The sequence below is a fragment of the Tetrao urogallus genome (genome assembly GCF_951394365.1).
Source record: "Tetrao urogallus genome assembly, chromosome: 16".
NCBI lineage: Eukaryota > Metazoa > Chordata > Aves > Galliformes > Phasianidae > Tetrao > Tetrao urogallus.
The window spans coordinates 5,901,121-5,922,852 of record NC_136829.1 but is presented as its reverse complement, the minus strand read 5'-3'; the positions used below and the strand labels follow the sequence as shown (position 1 = coordinate 5,922,852).

The window sequence follows — 21,732 nt, the reverse complement described above, 5'->3', positions numbered from 1 at the left end:
CCCAGAGCCACGCAGAAGGCTTTCAGGGCACGGCGGTGGGTGGGAATGGCTCTGCCACAGGGACTGCTGACCTCGGGGAAGAGAAGATGGAGTTGGTGCAGACACAGCCCCTCTGCATGGGTGGGAGCAGGGTGTTGGTGCTCACGTCCGTGTCTTCCAGCATTATCTGCCCCGGTCCGGCTCCCACTCCACTGTTACTTGAACAAAGGAAGGAATTTCCCCTTCTCTCCATAAATATTCCAGTAGCAAAACGTACTAAAATAGGAAGACTGAATGACATGTAATAACTAAAAAAGCATTATGCAAATCATTAAAAGAGCATGTAATTTAATTTTCTATCTATGCATGGGATGCATATGGTGTATTTTATTAAAAGATGGAAGTGACCCACTTGGGAAGCTGGTTGTCTGTGTCACAGCAGCTCCACCACTGCCCATCAGAGTGAAGGGACCACACGTCCCTGGGGCAGCGGTTTTCCCAAGAGCGTCTGCGCTCTCACTTGGCACAGTGGGTAAATCAATTAAATGCTGTATTGGGTTATTTCCACATAAATCGCCCTCCACACTCAAAAAGTGATTGATGAAGGAGAGACTGAGTTACCTCCAGGGGATGGTGATTAAGGAGTGACCTTATTAAGCTGTTCCATGCAGCCGAGAATTGGTCACTGCTGCTTAGGGAAAAGCAAACTTCATTACTCGTTTCAAACTTTTTTCCCTTTGCCAGCTGCCACAGCCCTGGCTGCCCTGACCGTGCTCTGTGCTGGGTATGGGAGATCTTAAGGGTTGGGACCTGGGGGATAGGAGACCCCTCACCACAGCACAAGGGCTGTTCCTGCTGCTCCAACAGCTCTGGGTGGGACTCAGCCTCTATTAAGTTAACAGCAATGAGCTGGCAGGGAGAAGGGCAGGATGCGATTCATAGATGGGACTGAATTGTTTTAAAGTTTTTAAAGAAGTTGGCTGCTTTCCTGGGCTCTTAAATTAAAGGGTAATTAAGTCACTCTCAGTCTGGAAATAGCTGATGGGTGTTTCCTGGTCTGACTATTAAATTTTGCTAGAGTGATTAATGCAATGAGAAATCATCAGCTCTCAAGTCAGGGCTGTCAGCCAACGCCGAGAGCATTTATCTGAGCTCCTGCTTGGGCTCCTCTGGCCCACAGACAGAAGGAAAGAGGGCAAAATGAGGGCTATCCATCAGCCACTGTCTGTTAGCCACATGCAATTCATATCTCTGCACAATGGGCACCGTGCATGGATGAAAGGAGTGCAGGTGAGGACTCCCCTGGGGTGCAGCCCTCCCTTCGTGGAGGTGTTCTGCAGTTTCATGGTGATGCTGCTGAGAGCACGTAAGTGCTCCGGGCTTTCCTAGCTACTAGGAATGCCTGCAGCCTCCCTCCCGTTGGATTCCACACTCCTTCCTAACATTTAAAAGCTCACATCTATTTTATTTCTTCCGGCATTGCTAACACAAGCTGCCTCCTGAATGGATTCTGTCTCTGCCTCAGTTAGTCATCCCTCTGGGACAGATTTAGTAACTGCTCTGGGAAACCACGTAAAAGCCAACAGTTCGCCGTGGAAGGCAGCACCCACTCACTGTCAGCGTTCTGAACGAGTGAGCTGAGAGTGCAGCCAGGATTAGGAGTGTGACTCGAGCCTCACCTGCTGTGTAGGGAGGGTGGACTGCCCCAGAGCACACCAGGTCCCAAAGCACTCCTGTCACTGCCTGCCAGCTCTGTGCACACGTACATAACAGTCAGGACACCGAAGCTTTCCGTAAGGACAGTTTATTTGCCCCTTTAAACAAATAAGGCAAGAAATGTTGAGAAAGATCAAACACAACCTCCTGTATCAAACTCAGAGGAATGCAATAAAAGTTACTATTTCATACATATATAAACTAAAGACCCAACACTATTATATACAAACAGGCAGACCTTACAAAATAGCATTTCAAGTCAGCACTTTATGCCAGTGTTGCTAATTTGTTACAAAAAAGTTAAAGCTACAAACTTCACATTATTAAGTCTCATGTGACTGACATCATCAGCATCTCTGGGTTTCAGAAGCAAAGATCACGGTTTGTCCAGAACGCTTTCAGCAATGCAGATGGGCCCAAGGAGCACCTGAATGCAGCTTCACAATTAAGCAACTGCTTTGCTTAAAAACCTTGTCAGAACAGCTCTCCTGGAGGGTGGGAGCCTTGGTCTTAGTCGGTAGGGCTCTGAGAACTAAGAGGGTACAGTGCTCTACAAGGGCATCAAAAAGGGAATTAATTTCTCTCTACCTGATAATCAGTGAAGGAGAAAATAATTCGAACTCTAAGTGCAAGAAATATCACCAAGCCTCAGCCACCGCAAGCTTGTAAGAAAGGTTCAAAGGCAGTTGGGCCAGTTTTACTTATTTTGGTTCATTTGCTGTATTTTAAGACAATCACACCAGCAAAGCAGAGCATCTCAACAGTGCTTACATTCAGTTACAGCAGACACAGGTTGCATAATCCAAAAGCACACACCACAATGTGGTGCTTCACCTAAAACTCAGGTTTTCTAATGCCCTACGATGACCAGAAAGTTACCTACACAGTGCAGAGGTAAAACTACTCCCAGCAGGATCTGCCTGACCGGAATTACACCCAGCAGCGCACGGTTTGCCACGTGCCACATCTCTATGCCCACTAGAGGTACAAAGCAGGCTTGCAGAGCAGTGCTGCTCACCCTGGGACAAACCGATGCAGCCAGATCTGCAGGGGGTACAAATGGCTTGGTTCCTTTCACAGCAATGGAGTATGCCTGTTAACAGTAGTCAGCAGTCTGCTGCAAGCAGGGAATGAGAGCCTCTCGAGGCATGGAATGAGCAGCATTTGATTCAGGAGACAGTGCTGTTTAATGACCTGCGGGAAGCACCAAGGCCTGTTTCAGAGGATTGCATGGAAACTCTTCTCTCCGTCAGAGCATAACAAAAACAAATCAGTAGCAATACGTGGTTCTGTCCAAATATTTCACCATAAGCTAGGTACACCTAAAGCTGTGCAGGGGCATCACTCGCTCTGTGCCCAGATCTGGGCTCACCTCACGCTGCTTCAGTTTCCTCCTCAGCTCCACCAGTGGGAGCGAAGTGCACCATCCTCACTGATTGTACAAGCAGGGCATCTTCAGCCATAGACCCGTGTCGGGAAATTTAATGAGAAAGGAGCACTCAGAGGGACTGAAGAGAATGAATCTCTTCCCAGACATTGGCTACAGGGACATCAGCCATTGGCCTCTCTGGATCAGCTCTGCCCCCACTCCATCCAACAATGCACATCTCTGACAACCCAATGAATGTCTGCTTTCTGTTTGACTTTCTGACGTGCTAAGCCTGGCAGAAATGCAAAGTATTGTGAAGTTTTCATTCCAGCACCTAAAGAGGTAAATGTGAAATGATGAAGTGTATGAAATATTTCACACACTGCAGAGTCCTTTCAGTGCTCTCAGACACAGCAGAAGTACCAAATTCTGAGAGAGGTTCAATGACTTCCACCCATTCACACATCGTGCCCTCCCAGCACTCTGCTGTCAGCAGAAGGACAGACGAAGGGGAATCTGCTTTGATTTAGGTCAGATCATCGATTGGTTTCGGCTTTAAGTCAAAGTGGGTTTTAAATTACAGAATGTAACTTCTCCTGGAGGCACAACACACTTCATCTACTCATATTAATTCCTAACGTACACAAGCAAAGGACAAAACCAAGTTCTTGAAGAAATCCCACTCGATCAAAGCACAAAGTGTAAGGCATGGGGCTTTTACAGCTTTTTAAAAATGAGATTTAAGTGTCTTCCAAACAGCTGGGACAGTCTGTACGTGTTCTCATCTACTCTCTTCAACGACCTAAAACTTATCAGTACCTTAACAGCAGAACCACACAGTCATCAGCTTGAAACAGAGTCTGTGCATTCACAAAGAACAACAAAAACAATTAAAAAAACCCACAACAGATGCAGCCATTAAATACACAATTCATATTAACTTAAAGAAAACGGAGTATGGAAAGGTTCAGTTGAAAAGAGTGTGAGCCACCTTCCATTGGTCTATTTCTATCCACTCATCTGACTTAAAAATAATCCATCTAAAAACAGTAACAGAACTCCTTCGGATACTGCTTTAAATATGTGCCTAAATTAAAACACACCACAAGGATTCTCCACTTAATGGCATTCCTGAGTTCACAAAGGTGCTATGGAAAAATAAATGAGCAGAAGTATTGCCCTCTATTTTGCTAGCGTATTTCAATAGAAATCAACCTGTTTAGTAGTCATAGAAGCAAGGAGCTGATTGCTGGAGGCTGGAAGGACATTCTACCCGTGGCTCAGAAGTTCTGCTGCCGCCGCTTCTTGGCTTCAATGGCATCGAGGATGGGCTGCCGCTTGGACTGGTACTTCTGGCGGATCTCCTCGATCTCCTGCTCCATCATGGGGTCCAGCGCCGACAGCCTCCTCTGCAGCTCATCCACACTCCACGTCTTCAGCTGGCAGGGAGAGGAAACAACAGATATTGGCATCAGAACTGAACGCACGCACAGCCACAGGTGCTTCTGTACACTCAGGCTGAACATCAGTCATGGTGAGGAGTTCAGACTCCTCTGCTGAGTAAGAAATCCCAGAGCACACACGTCGGGTCGCTCAGGTCAGCCCTGCACTGATACAATATGCAAGCACAACTCGTGTTTTACAGAACTGCTGTCTTTCACTGTGCAGATGTCAGGCTGGTCAGGACAAGCCTCCTGCACTGACTTCACTATGTGCCTGCCCTCGGCTTAGTTGGTTCTCTTGTGAGTGCCTGTTTGCTGAGAACTGGCACAGAAAAGTTATATCCTGTGATTCAAGGTGCCAAAGTTTGCCCAGGACAGCCTGAATTGTCCACAGCTATGTCCTTTATGTGAAACTGTAACCTGGAAAACAAGAGGATTTTAGGATAACACTGAAAAAACAGGGATGTTGAGTGTGCTTCCCCCAGGTGCCAGTTCTTCTCCCAACCAAGACAAAAAGAAAACGTCCAGAAACACGTGAGAGGTGCTGCCTCACAGGCACTGCAGCACAGTGGGGATGATTGCCTGTATGCCTGCGTGCTGCCACAGGATCACAAATCTGATCTAGTAGTCCAGGCAAAACAAAACTCTTTCAGTATGGCTGTACAGTCTGCTTCTCCAATCAGCAAGCTGTTCATTAGAAAGACAAAGCACTTCCACTGAGAAAATATACATTATTTATACACAGTCATGCAACATTAGCAGGCAGCAGCTTAAGCTGATGTATGGCACCAGTTACCTTTTCACAATAATTTATTACAGAGCAGGTGATCATTCAACATTCCCTTCCCTCATAGTCCAAGGAATTTACAGCAGAGATGTCAAAGTCTGAAGTGGACAAAGGCAACAGGAAGACACAGTGACAGGGCCAGTGGGCACGGTGGTGATGGGCAGACGGTTGGACTAGACAAGCTTAGTGGTCCTCTCTAGCCTTAATGACTCTATGATTAATAGGAACAAATCTGAAGTACGTTAACTGTGCAGACAGGGGATGCAGAACCAGGCTGCTGATCATGGGTTAAACAGAAGGGAGGTGCTGGGGAGGGAGGAGAGGGAAGTCAACGCACACAGAAACACGTCCTGTGTGTAGTGCTGGGTGATGGTGAACCACCTGCAGGCAGTTCATCTGGAATAGCATCAATGTGGCTGTGAATGCCACGCTGCTGCTAACGGAAGCAGAGAAGCCAGAGGGCAGCCCCAGCTGAAAGGTGCAGAGCGTGAATGCTCCCCATGACAGCAACGGCGTGCAACTACTCATAGCTGAGAAGCAGTGCTCACGCAGGGCAGGGGAAGGGGAGCAGGGATGCCTGGCCCCGCACCCACACGTCATCTTCTCACTTGCAAATGCATCTTTGAAAGGAAAACCAGGAGTGCTTAGAACCTGACCGTCTCCATTTCACTTTGCTGCGTGGCCTTGCCTCATAAACCAGCCCATAGACACACTTTCTCCTGGAAATGAAGTTTTTAAAGGCTGGCACATCTGTCTCTGTAGGGTTAGGCTTCATTATTCTCCAAACGAAGCGCCAGGAGCAAAATAAGAAGAGGACAAGGGCAGAGCATTCTGTGATGCCCAGGGTGAAGTCTCAGTGCTGACAAGCTGCAATTGGAGCTGGGCTCAGCCCCAGGGCTCAGCCCCATCCCCTCCTCACTCCTCAGCGATTCCTCTGTGGTAAAGAGCCCAAATGCCTTTGTCAGAGCTATCTATTTTCATCCGCTGTGATCAAACAGCCATGACAACCTTTTAAAGGAAGGAATTGCATTTCAAACGTAAAGGCTGATAAAACACTTGTTCTAAGGTTAGTGTCTTACAATGAAGTGTATCTCACAACAGGGAGAGGGGGTAGAGCAGTGACAGTGTTCGAGCAAGGTCCCATTGCTAATTGTTAACTATTTGATTAACAGCTTTCTTTCTATGCAAGGTTGTGAGGCACAATTTTTTCTTTCAAGTAACAGATCCACAAGCTACCACTGACATCCCTCGCAAGCAGTTCAGATAATCACTGATAACAAATCACTGCACAGTGCTCACCTCAGCAAACTGCCTCCCCGAGTCACCATCCTTTCAAATCAGCATTTAAAAAAAAAGAAAAAAATCATAAAACAACCCATCCCCAGCATTTGTTACAATCCAGGCAAGTGTGGCTGCAACACGATATTCTGCTGAATGCAACTGAACCTGAGCAAAAGGGGAACATGTGGAGGCTCTCTGCAGGGATGTCAGACCCTTTTCCTGCAGCAGGGCAGCAGCACAGCCAGTCTGGGGCCCAGCATAGCAGTATGGTCCCCATATGTGGGCACTGTTGCCTTGGGACAGCCCAAACGACTGCCATAAATACAGTGCTGCCCAGCAGTCCCACCTCAGCTCCCATTCCTAGTGCTCCTCTTGCAAAAAAGACTGCCAAGAACATCCATCTGCTGCATGAATTATAAGCATCTGACAGAAAAGCCATTTCCCAGCAGCTGTAACGCTCTTCTCTTCCACTATAACATTCCAATGGAGAACAAACTCCTGCCACCTCTCCACTGGGCTCACAGGAACCCTGAGCACTGCCCTCCTGCAGCGTTTCCCTTTCCTTTGACGACGCTGCATCAGATGCCAAGATTTAGTGCAAAGCCTTTTCTTTGCATCTCCCCCACTGTGCACAACACGTCGGCTTGTTTTCCAAACACTCTCTTAAAATTCCTGAAGCTGGTGCCCAACCTGAACCCATCCATCACAGAGAGGGGCTGCACTTATCCTATCACCTCGCAGATCTGCAGACAGATGCTGCCTTCTGGAGCACAACCAGAATATAAATGCCAGTGGTGAGATGGGGTTATTTCCTCACGGTGAAAACATTTGAGCAGCCCTGCAGAATTACCACCACCAGCTGTGGGTTGTTTAGGAAGCGAACACCAGCTACCAGCCTGCCTTCAACCCCAACATTCCAGTTGGCATCCACTGGAGCTTGATGTCATCTTAGAAGTTTTAAATAACCCTTTGAAAAAGTGGCTTGAGCGATTCTCACTTCATAAGGGCCAGTGGGAGTTTGAAGACTGAAATACAGAAATAATGAAACTGCAGCTTCCCACGCCACACAGGGAAAAGACATCAGCTAGATGGGAACTAAAGAAAAAAAATAATTCTTGCTTGAGCATAGCTTTTGTTGTTCTCCCTCCCCTTTCTTCCTGGTTTTACACTGCTGTTTAACAATTCTTGACTGCACACCCAGAGATCAAAGCCCCTAAACAGACTCAAAGCATCTCGAATCATGTTAGCAAGGAGCACAATGCTTTGCATTCAGGCAGGCAACGCTGAGCATGGCTTCAGAAGGGTGTCCATCCAAAAGAAGTTATCCAAGCCATGCTAAATAGTCAATGCCAAAAAGGGGTTTGCTGCTAGAGATGACGAAAACCGCCACTACTGTCATAACAAACCTCAGAATTAAAGTAAACTTTCAGATTAAAATGGGTTTTATGGAAACGGCACATGGACATGCAGACATGTGGAACCTGCTGAGACCATGGAGTACCTAAGGATGTTTGCCAGCTCCTGGGTGCCACAGGAATCAGGTGTCAGCAGGGTTCTGATTTTCAGAGGAATGGGGAAGTAAAGGCTACATAAAAAGGGCCAGACACTCCAAAATCAGACAAGATTCCTCCAAGAACAGCAGTCACCCAGATAACACTAAACCACCTGAGAGCCGCTCCAACTACGTGATGAAATCATTATGGACAAGGAGCAGGAAGGAAAAAGGCACAGCGACAGACAGGTTAAAGGAACAACAGCAGCAATGCTATCAGGATGTTTCCCTTCCAATAAATCCTTCCAATAAATCCTAGGGCAATGCTTACGTTTCGCTGTCAGATCCGGCGACTCCAACTGACGCACATCCACCTCAACTTTCCAACTCTTCTTTTATCACCTCCTCGAGCAGAGTTTTATTTTAGGGCTGCAGACACTCATTGGGTGCTACGTGCAACTATTTGTGGCAGCACCTCGGAGCGCAGTGCTGCGTGTGAGAGCAGCCCAGGAGCTGGGGAGAAGCTGTCACAGATCACAGCCCATGGACACGAGCTCTCATGGCTGTAAGAACTCAGGTTATTCTGGAATTAGCCTTCTGCAACCCAAAAGGCTGTTCAAGTGCTGTATCAATTAAGTGCTCACACCAAATACACCCAGAGGAAGCAGATCACAGAATAGTGCCATGCACGTTTTTTTTTAAAGCCAGAAAAAAAAAGCATTCAATTTCTCAGGCCAAAATTAAATGAAGAGGGTGATTTCTCCTGCTAAGCAGTGCTCTGGAGTCCAGGTCCTGAAAATGGTGATATAAATTGGTGTTGGAATAGCATGCCATTTTCCCTCAGCGTTTTTCCTGAAATGCTGGCTCAGTCCCATTTGGCGTCCTTTCAATCACTGATCTAAAAATTAAGTGCCTTGTTCTCATTTATGTTCCCAGCGTTAGAAGGCCTCGATGGAACGTACGAGCAGGCATTAACCACTTATTCACCATAACCGTGTGCCCAACGCAAGGGACACAGGGATCTAAGAACCTGCAGGCACTCCCTGCCCACTTCTCCTCCTGACTGCCAGGTCCCCACAGCCTCACACATCTGTCAGTCTGTAGCTGTGCTACGGAGGGGCTTCAGTAAATCAGAACCCCAGCACCAACACAAATATTAATTACCTTGATTCTCCCCCCTTTTTGGCATGAGAAGTTTCATACCGTTACAAAAGCAAAGGATGAAATGCACTCATTGTGGGATTTCATGCAAGATTAAAAACACAGATATTAATCTTTCAAAGGATTTGAAAAATAAGTCTCAGCAGCACAAGCTTCTGCTTTTAATGCATCTTAATTATTTAGCAAAACACATCATGGGCTGCAAGCATCCAGCACGAGTTAAACAGACTGCAGCCAGAACTTCTAAAAGAAAGGGACTGCGGTGAGATGCAGTGAGTGCACATCTGGAGACAGTAGTTTCAGATCACCCACACTCTTATGTGGACAAGAGATGACTCCACACAAGACAGATGACCCCAACTTTCAAGCAGATCAACACACGCTTCAGAGGCCAAGTCAACCTAAGTCAGTGCAAGGCAAGCAGCTACAGCAGTAACATGGCAACGTGCCTTTTTGGGGAGGACAGGCAGACACTAATGCACTCAGCATTCAATCCTAGCTGAAATGAAAAGAAGTATTTTAGGAGAAATGTACTGGAGAAGACCCAGCCCTTCTCAGCTGGTGTGCTCAGGACAGCTGTATCTCACTTCTGCAGTGGTGGAGTTTTAAGGCTCCTGGAAGCGAAACATATTCCTGGTACAACACCGGTAAGGATCCCAGCTATCTGACATGCAGCTCTGCTGATATGACTGCAATAAAGGTGCCTGAACCCAGCGCACATGGAGTTACTGGAAGCCACTGCCCCCCTGGCCCACTCCCTGCCAGGCAGGGCTAGCTCTGAGCTGGGAACTTCTGCAGGACCTCCTTCCAGCCCAGCAGCTCGCTTAGCAAGGCTGCTAAAGCAATCACAGGACAATGATGGGCTTCTGGGCAACTGTCTGGGCTCCAGCACTACCTCACAGCAGCAGCTCCTTCACTCTGGCTCTGAAGCAGAAGCTGCCTCCAGCTCAGGATCTGTCTCTTCTGCAGCAAGCTCTCTCTTTCTTCAGGCTTTATTTATATCCACATGGTTTGATCCCGCTGGTTCAGCAAGGACCTTGCTCCAGCACGTTTGCCAACTCTGTCACTGCTATTGAAGAGATAAATAGATACACTTCAGATACACATCTGCTCCTTCATCACCCATGAGGCATCTTTCCTCTGCTGGCTGCCCTTCTCCAGTCTGCAGCTCTGCCCTGTTTCCTTGAAGCCTGCAGAGCCAGGGGGAGCTTTGCTGTTGGCAGGGTGTCAGAAAACTCCTAATACAATTTTCAGAGGACTACAGCACACACAGACCTCACTGGCAGCTCAGGCTCTGCAGACGTACAGGCACAGAGCGGCATCCCCAGGGCAGAGATGGTCCAGCTGTGAGAGCATCACGCTGCACATCAGCAGTGCTGGCATCCCAGAGCTGCTCACAGCCAAGAGCTGCACCTTATCCTTCCTTACTGCAATCCCTAAAAGGCTCGAGGAAGTGTCACTGCCAGCACATCCATACAGCATCTACGTAGTGTTACTAGCCTCAGTAATGTACAGAAATTGTATTCAGGGAAAAAAAAAACAAATCAACATCCAAAGGAATCCTCATTGATATGACTGGCCAGAAAAAAAAGGTTGGTTTCTTTTTGTTTGCTTTTTTTTTTTTTTGCATTTTAATCTTCTGAGCTCCAAGATTAAATTCCCTCGTATTCTAGTTTTATTATCAATAAATTATTAAATAATTATTCACTTCCAAAACCATCCCAAGTACTATAAATACTTAGCCTAAACAAAGGGAATAACAAACTGTTTCGCTGTTGCTCTGCAGCAGGAAACTTCAGGAGGTCCAAACCTTAAGAACCTTCAGAGACTTAGACAGTGGCTGAGTAATCCTATAACCACAAAGACAGGTTATCTCACCGGTTTTATTTCAGTAACTGAATTACAAACCAAGCTAAAAGGTCAGCCTGTCTGGACAAGGAGGAAAAAAAAAAACAGCAAAAAAGGAGCATCGCTTGCTTATAAAATACACTTGCTGACCAGAGATTGGAGTAAGAAAAAACACAGCAGGTCCAACCCCCCTCTAAGTGATCATGCTTTAATTTCCTTAAGTAAGAGTATGACAATACCTCTGGACATGGTAAAATAAATCATTTCACTGAAGATCCTGCTAGCTGTACAAACCAACTGCAAAGTGCGCAGCTGGTCAAGTTGCCTCCCTCTCCCCTTTCTTTTTAAGAAAGGCAATCTGTCAGAAAATGCTGATTCCTTTAAAATGAATACACATCTCCAGAAACGTGAGGCAAGCTCTGCCTGGAAGGGTACGTGTGTCTGCAACAGATCTCTCTCTCAGTCAAATTCACTCTTTGTTTAGGAACTCCTATGGGCTCTTGACTCGCTCACTCATTAAAAATCAATGTATTTCTTCAAGATCGCTTATCCTGAGTGCAGCAGAAGGCCTGCAGGAGCAGCAGTAACACCACAAGTCCGAAGGATTCCTTCATACCACACGGCTCCACCCCAGAGCACACCACCACCAGCAGCCACGAGCAGTAACCGCCACCTGGCGTTGCTCAGAAGGTGAATGCTGCCTGCGTTGCACCGCAGACGGAGCGTTTTGCTACTGGAAGACAAAGATGCTGAAAGACATTCAGAACCACTCAGTGAGAGCTACTGGGGAAAATAAAGGTAAGGCACAAGAAGAAGGCAAGTGTATCCCCAACCTGAAATTCTCTGCTTTTCCAGGAAGACTGAAGCTGGCTTAGTGAGATACAGCACGTTAAGACACTGCACTGGCATTAGTAACTTATCTGAATGCATCAACACTGCAGTCCCTAAGGCACAGCAACAGCTTAGGACAAGCAGCTTCATCTTCTGAGACTAACTCATCCCTGTAAATATTAATCTCTACTCAATTAATGTTTTTAATTTCACTCTTAGTCCTTCCTCATCTATTCCCTGCCCCAGGATTGCTTCTGAGCAGGGCTGGCCTGCAGCAGGGCCACAGAGGTTCCCAGTGCCATGTGCCCTACAGCAAGTGACAGAGCAGCACTGCCACTCTCTGCCTCTCCTCCGCCACGGGGAAGGAAATGTGATCTGGCAATGTGAACGCGAGGAAGGTGGCAGGAGAATTCAGCATTTTGTGCAGAAAGACTGGGGATTTCAAGGGCGTTTTGAAAATGAATAGCTGCACGACCCCAGGAGAGGCTGCAGGCTTTGAAAACAAGGGCATATGTTTGGTATTTCAGAGACAAATATTTTTGCAGAACGGCCCTCTAGTGAATGAGCCATCTCCTTAAAATCCTTGTCACACAAACCCGCATGCTGTGCCATGCGAGCTTTTCTCAAGTGTTTGCTATGACTTAGGCATCTATTTATAATGACACCGTGTGAAGGCGAGCTGCAGAACAAGGAATTAAGCACTCTATTTCTCAGTAATATTCCTTTCAGACTGTGTGCACGCTAAGTGACTCTTCCTCCCTCTTTCTTGAAGAGCAAAGCTTGGGATCACCTTCAGCGCAGCACAGACGGGCAGGGCAAAGCTCCCAGCATGCCCACAGCTCACTGCAAACTCCATCGCTCTGTTTGCTGGAGATGCCTCAAAGGTGACAAAACTCCCACTGCAAAGTCCTCTGCTGAGGTAAACCGGAGACACCCAGCAGTTCCAGGCACCACACGCCAGCAGTGAGCATCATCTGATTCTTCCTCAGGATTTACTCCTATATGCACAAAGGCAGAAGGCAGGTCCAGAAGTCAGAGCTGACTTTGCCGCTGCACAGAACACAGCTGCAGGCGGTGCTCTGGGTGAGGATCTGGGAAGTACAGATGGCTGGAGGCAGGCTTCACCCTGTCCTCATCCTTCTGTCCACAGACTCCATCTTCCAAGGTGATCCCAAGCAGCTCTACTGGGCTCCTGATGACGAGCCACCAAGAGGAGCCCTCCTTGCTGAAGACAACCAGAGCAAACCTGCCTTTTTTAGTGGTGTTAACCTTCACCAACATTCATGCTGACAGATGAGCTGCAAGAAGATTTTAGAAGCACTTCCAATCGATCTCATTCGAGCTGCAATGCTCTTCAAAGGAGACACTGTGCCAAGAACACACCCAGGCTTGAAAACAGGTCTCGAGGCATAACAAGGCTGGAACAGGTTTTCTAAAGAACTCAGTATGTTGTGAGATTTTTCCAGCGTCACACCTTTAATTATTAATTCCTCTTCTCTTCCTCCCAGTGCAGCAATGCACGCTGCAGCCTGACCGCCAGCACACAGCACTGAGAAAACCAGCACTCACACTGCCTGCCCAAAACACAGCTGGGCACTTCAATCATCCACACAACTTTCAGTCAGCGTCTCAGTCAGGAAAGGACAGCCAGGATGCTGCATTTACAACCCTAAATACTTTTGTAAGAAGTTGATTTCAGGCTGCATTACTTCTGTCTCCATTAAGGGCTGCGGCCTCAGCAATGCAACGCAAACAGCAGCGACTCACTTTACTTCCCACTCACTGCAAGTTTTGTTTAAAAGCCTTATGTCACAGAAGGCATGCTACAGACAAAAACACAGGAAAATGAAATTCTGACAGCGAGTCGTAGCTTTAAGTGCTTTGCAATCAATGTCAGTACGCACCAAAGTGAAAGCAGGTGGTGAACAATGACCCTGTTATAAAATGGAAGAGGACAGAAAGCTGTTCTCTTCTACAGCAGATAGAAAATACCAGTCACTGCACTATTCTTCCCATTTCAAGTACTGCTAACAAATTATAAAGCCAAACGCGTGCCTTCTCATCTTAATACAAAGGGAACTGAGAAAGGTTTATGAAACCTACATGGTACGGAGCTTGCTGTAAATCACAGCAGTGCTTGGAAGCAGCCATAAATTCAGGAGGTTTGTAGCAAGGCTGAGAGTGCCTCCTCCATGCAAACACTATGAAAGATTCAAGACCACTTAAAGATGAAAAGAGAAGATAAGCAAGCTGTTCCAAGGCTTATTTTTAAAATAACTGTATGTTTGATTAGGAGGTAACAAAATAAACCATTTTTCCTTAATAAAGATGTCACTGGTTAAAGTATTTGTTGGGAAGAACATGCCAGCAAGGTAACACTTGAGTGAAGAACAAACAATTAGCTGAGCTTTAAAAAATTTTGGCAGATGGCTGAAGGAAAAAAGAGGAAATCCATTTAAGGGACATCAATGCTATAAATCAAGGCAGGTGACATTTAAAACTGTTGAATAAAACATCACAAAAAGCTGTCTCTTTGTATAAATCATACTTCACAGCAGAAATTACATCCAGGCAATGTACTTCCAGACCTTACTCAATTAGCAGGATATACGGTTGGGGTGCACTTTTGGAAGTGAGTTTTCTATTCTGGATTGCCTTCTTTTGTCAGAAAAGAACTTTTTTCTGGAGTCTTTCGAAGTGATGATCTGAATGCTCTCCAAGCCTTACTTTAGAGTCAGCAGAGAACAAACAAATAAGTACCCTTCAGTTTGTTTGCATCCCAGCCAGCAATCTGCCGTAGGTCTGGCAAACACGGACAGGAATACCTATCAGCCATCCCAGATCTGGCTTTCCCTCTCAAACTGATCCAAATTCTAGTAAATAAGTTTACTTTAGGATTGAAGTAAGACATTTTGAATCAATGGGTGCTTGAGAAGTAACTGGGAAAAGGGGAGCTCACAGCACACAAAGGGGAGAAACTCTTGAACAGAAAATTCTGAAGGTTCACTGAGTGTTTGGTCAACAGCCTTAGAAAATGATACAATAAAAAACAATTCTTTAATTCTTTTTAACAATTCTTTTGGCTTTAACCAAACTTCCCTTTTATTCTACACAAAACCATATATATTTAAGCTAATTTTTGGTACAACCAACCCTCATTCGTCACGCACGGGTTAGAGAAACTTGCTTCCTTAGAAAATAAGGAGTGTATCACAAGATTCACAGATCAATAGCAGTTGAGATTAGTTGCTTCTCAATGAACTTCTGAATGACCTGCAGATCTGCATGCTCTGAAGGATTTTTTGTTAGTGGACAGACTTTCTGGAGCCTCAGCAACCAGCTCAGATTATTCACTTGAGTAATTTGGGTGGGGGAAAACAAAAAGATTAGTGCAGAGACACCTAAACCAAGCTGCTTAAAAGACAGTGGTAAGTAAGAAGGAGATAAAGCCTGCTGGATCATCTTAGAGGCAGGAAACATTACAAACTGATAAACTGTAAAAAGTCACCCAACAGCAGTTCCCTCATACAACAAAAGTTCTTTCCTTCCAGCATTTGCCTCACCCACATATCCTCAGCATCCCTTTCTCCTATTGCTAGAAGAGACCCAAGGACCAGCTTCAATGAAACAAGGACCAATTACTGAGTCTGCTGTTGTTTTCAAAGCCTGCAACTGTACAGAAAATAGTCCCAAGTTTTTAATCAGTTGAGAAAGGACAGACAGCAGGCAGCATGGCCATAAAGCACCAACATAAGATGGCTAATAAATGCTATCCAAATGAACGTTCAGAGAAACCACAGGCATTGAATGTTCCAGGTATTGGTAGACAACAAGCTGTTCACAAGACAAATAACATCTTCACAGACAGAATACAATAAATTAGAGCCTTTGGTCATTGTAAAGCAGAACGTGTTTACTGTTATTGATAAACAATAAATCACCTGCCCCCTAGCAGTTCCTCCCTATAAATCACTTCCAAAGGAAGAAACAGATGGCTGCAGCACGCAGCCACTCAGCGCAGAGCTGGGAGAGGAAGCACAGCACCCAGCAGCTGCACGTCAAACTGCCCTCCTGCAGCTGCACAGCAGAAGCAGCAGGGCGAGGCATGAGCCCCAGCTCTGAGTTCTCAGCAGCAACTCATAGCAGGGCTGAGCAGAGCACAGAGCTTGGTTCACAGCAGCTGCTGCACCTCTCTGGCTTATGACTGCAGCCCACACTGAGCCATCGTGGCCAGCACCCTTCCTGCTGCACCATCCCTGATGTGCAGATGGAGATCCTGATCTGCAGGCATCTCTAGGTTGGTATCAGTCTGACCAATACATCATGATCCTTCTGTGATTTGATTTGCTTTTGAAAGAATTACACTTCCTATACACTTTTCTGTAAGAATCACATGCTCTTGCCAACTCAACATTAAGTCATTCCCCTAAACTGGAAGGAAAGGTTTTTCCTTAGTGGGGCTGTGAGCAACATGATCACAGAGAGGTGCTCCTGTCTGTAGCAGAGGAGTTGGAAATAGATGATCTTAAAGGTCCCTTCCAACCCAAACCATCCCATGACCCTATGACTGATTCTATGACTGTATCACCAACCAACAGCCTGATGTGCAATGGAACAAGCTGAAGACACTTATGAGACACTAGTATGCTTTTCTGCTGGTAAAGACCAGTTTCTGTCTTTTTATCATTGTTTCCAATGTAATGTTTCATGTTAACCAGAAGGGCAGAAATGAGGATGTTGTTAAAAAACAGCGCATACCATATAAGAGCAGTGTAATGGCACGCTATCTCAATACACAGAAAAATTTAAGTTTTCTTTATTACTTTAGCAAATAGAATTATTTCCTCATTTAGGAAGAGGATGCTTTCATTTGTTATACTTGTAAGAAGATGTAAGCAATAGCTCTGCCTAGAACCAGCTTAAATAGAGACACATTCTATCAGGTAAATAGAAATAGATGTAACGCCTTCTGAATCTGAAGCCTACAAAATTACATAGAAGAGGCTGTAGTTGGGACACCAGCTCTTGGAGTGCAGATAATACCAGAGCTCCAAGAGATGTGAATACATCTCCAGAAAATGTACTTTATTTAAAAAAAAAAAAAAAAAGTTACACTTCCTTGACAGCTTCCCAGACAGTTACCCCAAAAGAGTAATGCTTTGTCTGAGCAAATCACAACCCCAAATGTGAAAGGCGTTTGTTGTTCACCCTCTGGTGTCCACAGCTCCACATTCCCAGTTCAGCCTCCTGCTCCAGGCAGCCCCTGGCAGAGGCACCTGCACCAGGGCAGCTCTTGACAGACTGCCTTACAGGCTGCACCCATAACACAAGTGATGGAATCATAAAGCCTTGGAGCAAACATCTTTTGTAAAGCCTGCGGAATGATGTGATGCACGCTGTGCTCTCACTCTAGTGCATTACACATTAACAATAACCCAGAATGGCCTGGGTTGAAAAGGACCACAACGATCATCCAGTTCCAACCCCCTGCTGTGTGCAGGGTCACCAGCCACCAGACCAGGCTGCCCAGAGCCACATCTTGAATGCCTCCAGGGATGGGGCATCCACAACTTCCTTGGGCAACCTGTTCCAGTGCATCACCACCCTCTGTGTGAAAAAATTCCTCCTAATATTTAACCTGAACCTCACCTGTCTCAGTTTAAAACCATTTCCCCTTGTCCTATCACTATCCACCCTCATGAACACCCATTTCCCCTCCTGTTTATATGCTCCCTTCAAGAAGTCACATCTGGATGACAGCATTGAGGACTGATGGGGCACTCACTGCTGCTTATTCTCCCCAGTGAAATTGGGATCATTAAATGGAACCAAAAAGGTTTCAGGATTGTCACAGGTCCCATAAGACATGAATGGCTGTAACCATAACTTCCTAATGAAACAGACTTCCAACAAAGTGATTGGTGCTATAGTGCCTGAATGATCCATAAGAACCTGCTACAGCAGGGTTGAAGAGAAGGAGGGTCTTTTGAGCAGGTCAATATTAAAATGAATGGTAATAATAATAGTAAATGATCCCCCTTTAGTCACAAGTAACACTACAATACTGGTCTGCTCAGAGCAGTTAAAACTAGGAATAAATAGCCCTTCAGAAGTGGTTAAGAGTAGGAAACAGCACACAATTAATTCTGCTACACTGTGGTACCACTGAAAGATTAGAATGGAAAAAAACCTGTGTGACACTGTCTAAACAAATCTTGGAGCATTATTAATTTATAATACATGTGACTAATGTGCCCTGGCAAAATGAAATTCAACATCAAAAATGCTGAGGTGTGATTATGGCAGTTTGGAATTGCACGCACAACGCAGCCTGCCCATCAGCAGCCCACCCTGCAGCACCTTCAGACTGGAGCTATTCCTGTGTTCCTTCTCACAGCAGGAAGTCCAGCCCTTAATCAGAACTTTTGTCCATGGTAAAAATCATGATGTTTCAAAAACATTTCTTGCAGTCAAGCAGGGCTAAAATCTTTAGAGATCCCTGTTGATCCCTCAGTGGGGAGAAGCAATAACAACTCCGGGCATCAGCTCATCCCTAATTTCAACCTCAGAAATCTGAGGCTGCAGATACACCCGGCTGATGCCAACTTAGAGGAACAGCAGGGCATGGTTAGAGCACCGTATTTTGGGGTAACACAGTTCATCACCTTTCAGAACAGGACCTTTGGGTTTTCTGCTGTACAGCACACGGGGCTTGATCCAACCCTTATCTAACATGACGTTGCCTTGTGATATAAATAGCTTCTTATTTGCCTGCTTCAGAGCAACAATTTTAGTCAAAAGGTCAAATGGTTTTACCACAGTGGAAAACAGAAAAATCTTCAGTAATTTGATATTGTCCTTTTTTTTCCTTTTTTCTTTTCTTTTTTTTTTTTAAAGACCGGAGACCCCAGATGTCACTCATAGAGGAAGGAGGGGAACTCATAACAAAAGACAAGGCATATTTGTCTAGGCTGCAGCAGCACAAAGCAGTAATATTTCAATGGTTTCCTGAGGCTCTGGAGGCACTCGCACACACTGAGCACCTCACTGATCTCGTCTGCTTGGAATCCTGCAAACTCTCTACACAATGCACAAACCTATTTTCCTTGGCAGTGCAGAAATAAGTTACAGCTGCAGCCAAGTCCAGGACAGATGTACCTGAAGCACCTAATGACTGTATTCCTTCTTATTCTGCAAAGCCTATTGCATTGATGCTTTCAATTATTGAGTGTTAATAAACATGATTTTTACCCACTGCTAGCCATCACATGGATCCCTTTTAGCCAAACAGGAGAAACTGCTCAGTTTTAAGTCTTGAATGAGGTTCCACCATGCGGTCATCACTTCCACAGCCCAGAGAAGGACCATTTAAACCCTGTGTGTATTAAATAAGGTTGTTTTCAAGTGTTTTTCCTTCCACAAAAAAAGGAAGCAATGAGATGTGAAGGCAGCTTCATTACAAGATCTGCATGCAGGACAGGCCGGCACGTTCATAGTCAAACCAGAGAAATACACACAGCTGCCTACAAATTATGACGTGAAGGTGACCCAAGGCCTGATTTATTCCTACAGTTTATGGTTTGCTTTTATTGCTCACAGCACACTGGTAATCTATGCACGTGGCAATACTTCAGCACTAATGGAAATGAGTAAACAAGGTCATATTTGTGTCAAACAGCTGCTTTGCACATCCTATAGCCTGCACCTACAGCTCACTGGGTACAGGGTAGAGCATATCCTTCTTGCTGGAAACAAGGGCAACTGCTGAATATCACCCAAATTAGAAAGACAAAACAGTTACAGCACATTTTCCCTTGGGCCATATCTTCTGCAGACCACAAAAAAATTTTAAGACTCTGTCTTTCCTGGGAAACGCCACACATCAAAAAATTATTACTTATCATGAAATTAAGTTACAGAATGTGAAGTTAATGAGACATACCGGGCACCTCGCTAGACCGGAATCGCGCGCTCGGCCCCTGCCACACACAGGCTGACAAGGCAGCTTGCAGGTTATTTTTGCAAAGCATGTCCACGCAGTCAGTTTGAGCCTTCAGGCTATGCGTGACGTAGTGCAAAGGACTACAGAGAAAGAGTGCAGCAGGTCCCCTCTGCCAGCTGCTCTTCCCAGTCTAATAACAAAACCAGAGATGCAGCAGCAAGAACTACAGAACATACATAACAACAACAGCCTGCCCACCTGTACAACCAGAACGAAGGGCTCCTGCTGCTGCTCAAGGCACAAAGTGAAGCACCTCCTCTGCTGCCTTGCGTCGTGACGAGCAGAGGAGTTTGCCTCCTGCACAGCTTTGTGAAGGTGGAGCGAAGCTCACCAAGGGCTGAGTGCAGCGTGACAACCTGAATCACAGGAGGTAGCAGCACGGCTGTGAGGGTGTGCAATGCACACAGAGCAAGGAGGGCTTGCACTGAAGCACTGCTGAAAGGAAACGCGGTGTGGGGAGTGGTGCTCAGCAGACCACGTTTCTTCTGGCATTTTAGCTCACATCAGAACGCTTCCCTCATAAAGCTTATAAATAATGCAACGCAGAACTTTCTTCTGACTTCTGAAAACTTCCTGAAAATCCATGGTACGAGTGATCAGAATGAAACTGCACATTTGTAAGAAAAAAGAAGATTAGCTTGATGTTCACATCGTAACCCAAAATCTACCACTGAAGCTTGAGAAAAGCAAGGAAATTCAATGGTTGTAACACTGTGGCTGCATTTGTTTGTTTGTTTGTCAAACACTCTGCATTCAGGATTTACGTTTTCCAACTACCATCCTGAATCCTATTTTTCTACTTTATTTTAAATGAAGAGGAATGAAGGCATCAAGGTTTCTACCTTAATGTCTTCGGGCTTTTCTTTTTCCTGTTTGTTCTTCAGCAAGAAAAGTAAACAGATAATGGCTGATTACGATAACTGAGAAATACCTATAGAAAATGAATTTTTCAAAATGACCCACCCAAATGCACTGGCAATTACAAACTGCTCAGGTTTCCCATTAGTCTGTCAAAACAAGAAGTAACATTACAGAAGCTCTCACTAAAATTCTTAAAGATTGTCACATTGATTGAATTTCGTAGTATAGACTTACAAACTCGTAGTCTCCATCCTGTGGTACTTTCCAATCAGATGAGTTTTTTGTCTGGCCAGATACATTCTTCCCAAAGCTATTGACTTGATTCTCCTTTGCTTTCTGCTCAAAATATTCCAGGAATGATGGTCTGGCTGGCTGCATTGTTTCGTCCCTCCCTGGAAATAGCAAAAAAAAAGCACAGTAGTTTTAAAAATATACTTTCAGTTATGCTGCCTTGTATGGCACCCAAAAGCGAGTTCATTTGTTTAGCACACACTAAATCACACAGTACTGCTGAAGTACTATTTTTCAGCAGCTGTTCAGATAGAAAGCTATTCTGAACCATCCAGAAATGCAGAAGGGAAGCTCAAGGTCCACCACACCTGTGATGACAGCACTGGAACCTCGGGCCCTACAGCTGCAATCTGTCCCTCAAACCATGCCACCAGGTAACCAAGCTCTGCACACTGAATGCTGCAAGGAAGCTGCCACCTGCTGCTGCAGTTCTACATCCCAGCCAGGCTGCAGGCTGCAAATACTCACATGCCAAAACTGAACAGCATTATTTTCCAAGAACCAACCCACATTTATATTTATGAATGGAGCAGTACAAAAGCAAGCCTTGCCACATCTGCCTCACAAACAGGTCCCAGTTTGTCTTGGGTAGGAGAAGTTAAGTTCTAGTTTTCTTGGGTAGAAAGTATTCATTAATTTGATACGTAGCTTTCTTTTTAGATACAGTCAGTA

General features: G+C 45.5%; 1 protein-coding gene across 1 annotated transcript in view; it reads right to left on the bottom strand.

Annotated features, from left to right (window-relative positions):
- Nucleotides 1-4,344: 4,344 nt before the first annotated feature.
- The window catches only part of STK4 (serine/threonine kinase 4), a gene marked incomplete at both ends in the record, with an annotated part of 37,569 nt that continues 20,181 nt past the window's right edge, over nucleotides 4,345-21,732 (bottom strand). Inside the window, 2 exons of the mRNA XM_079543176.1 lie at nucleotides 4,345-4,503; nucleotides 21,004-21,161. Coding sequence (XP_079399302.1) covers nucleotides 4,345-4,503; nucleotides 21,004-21,161 — 317 coding nt within the window. The remainder of the gene's footprint in view (nucleotides 4,504-21,003; nucleotides 21,162-21,732) is intronic.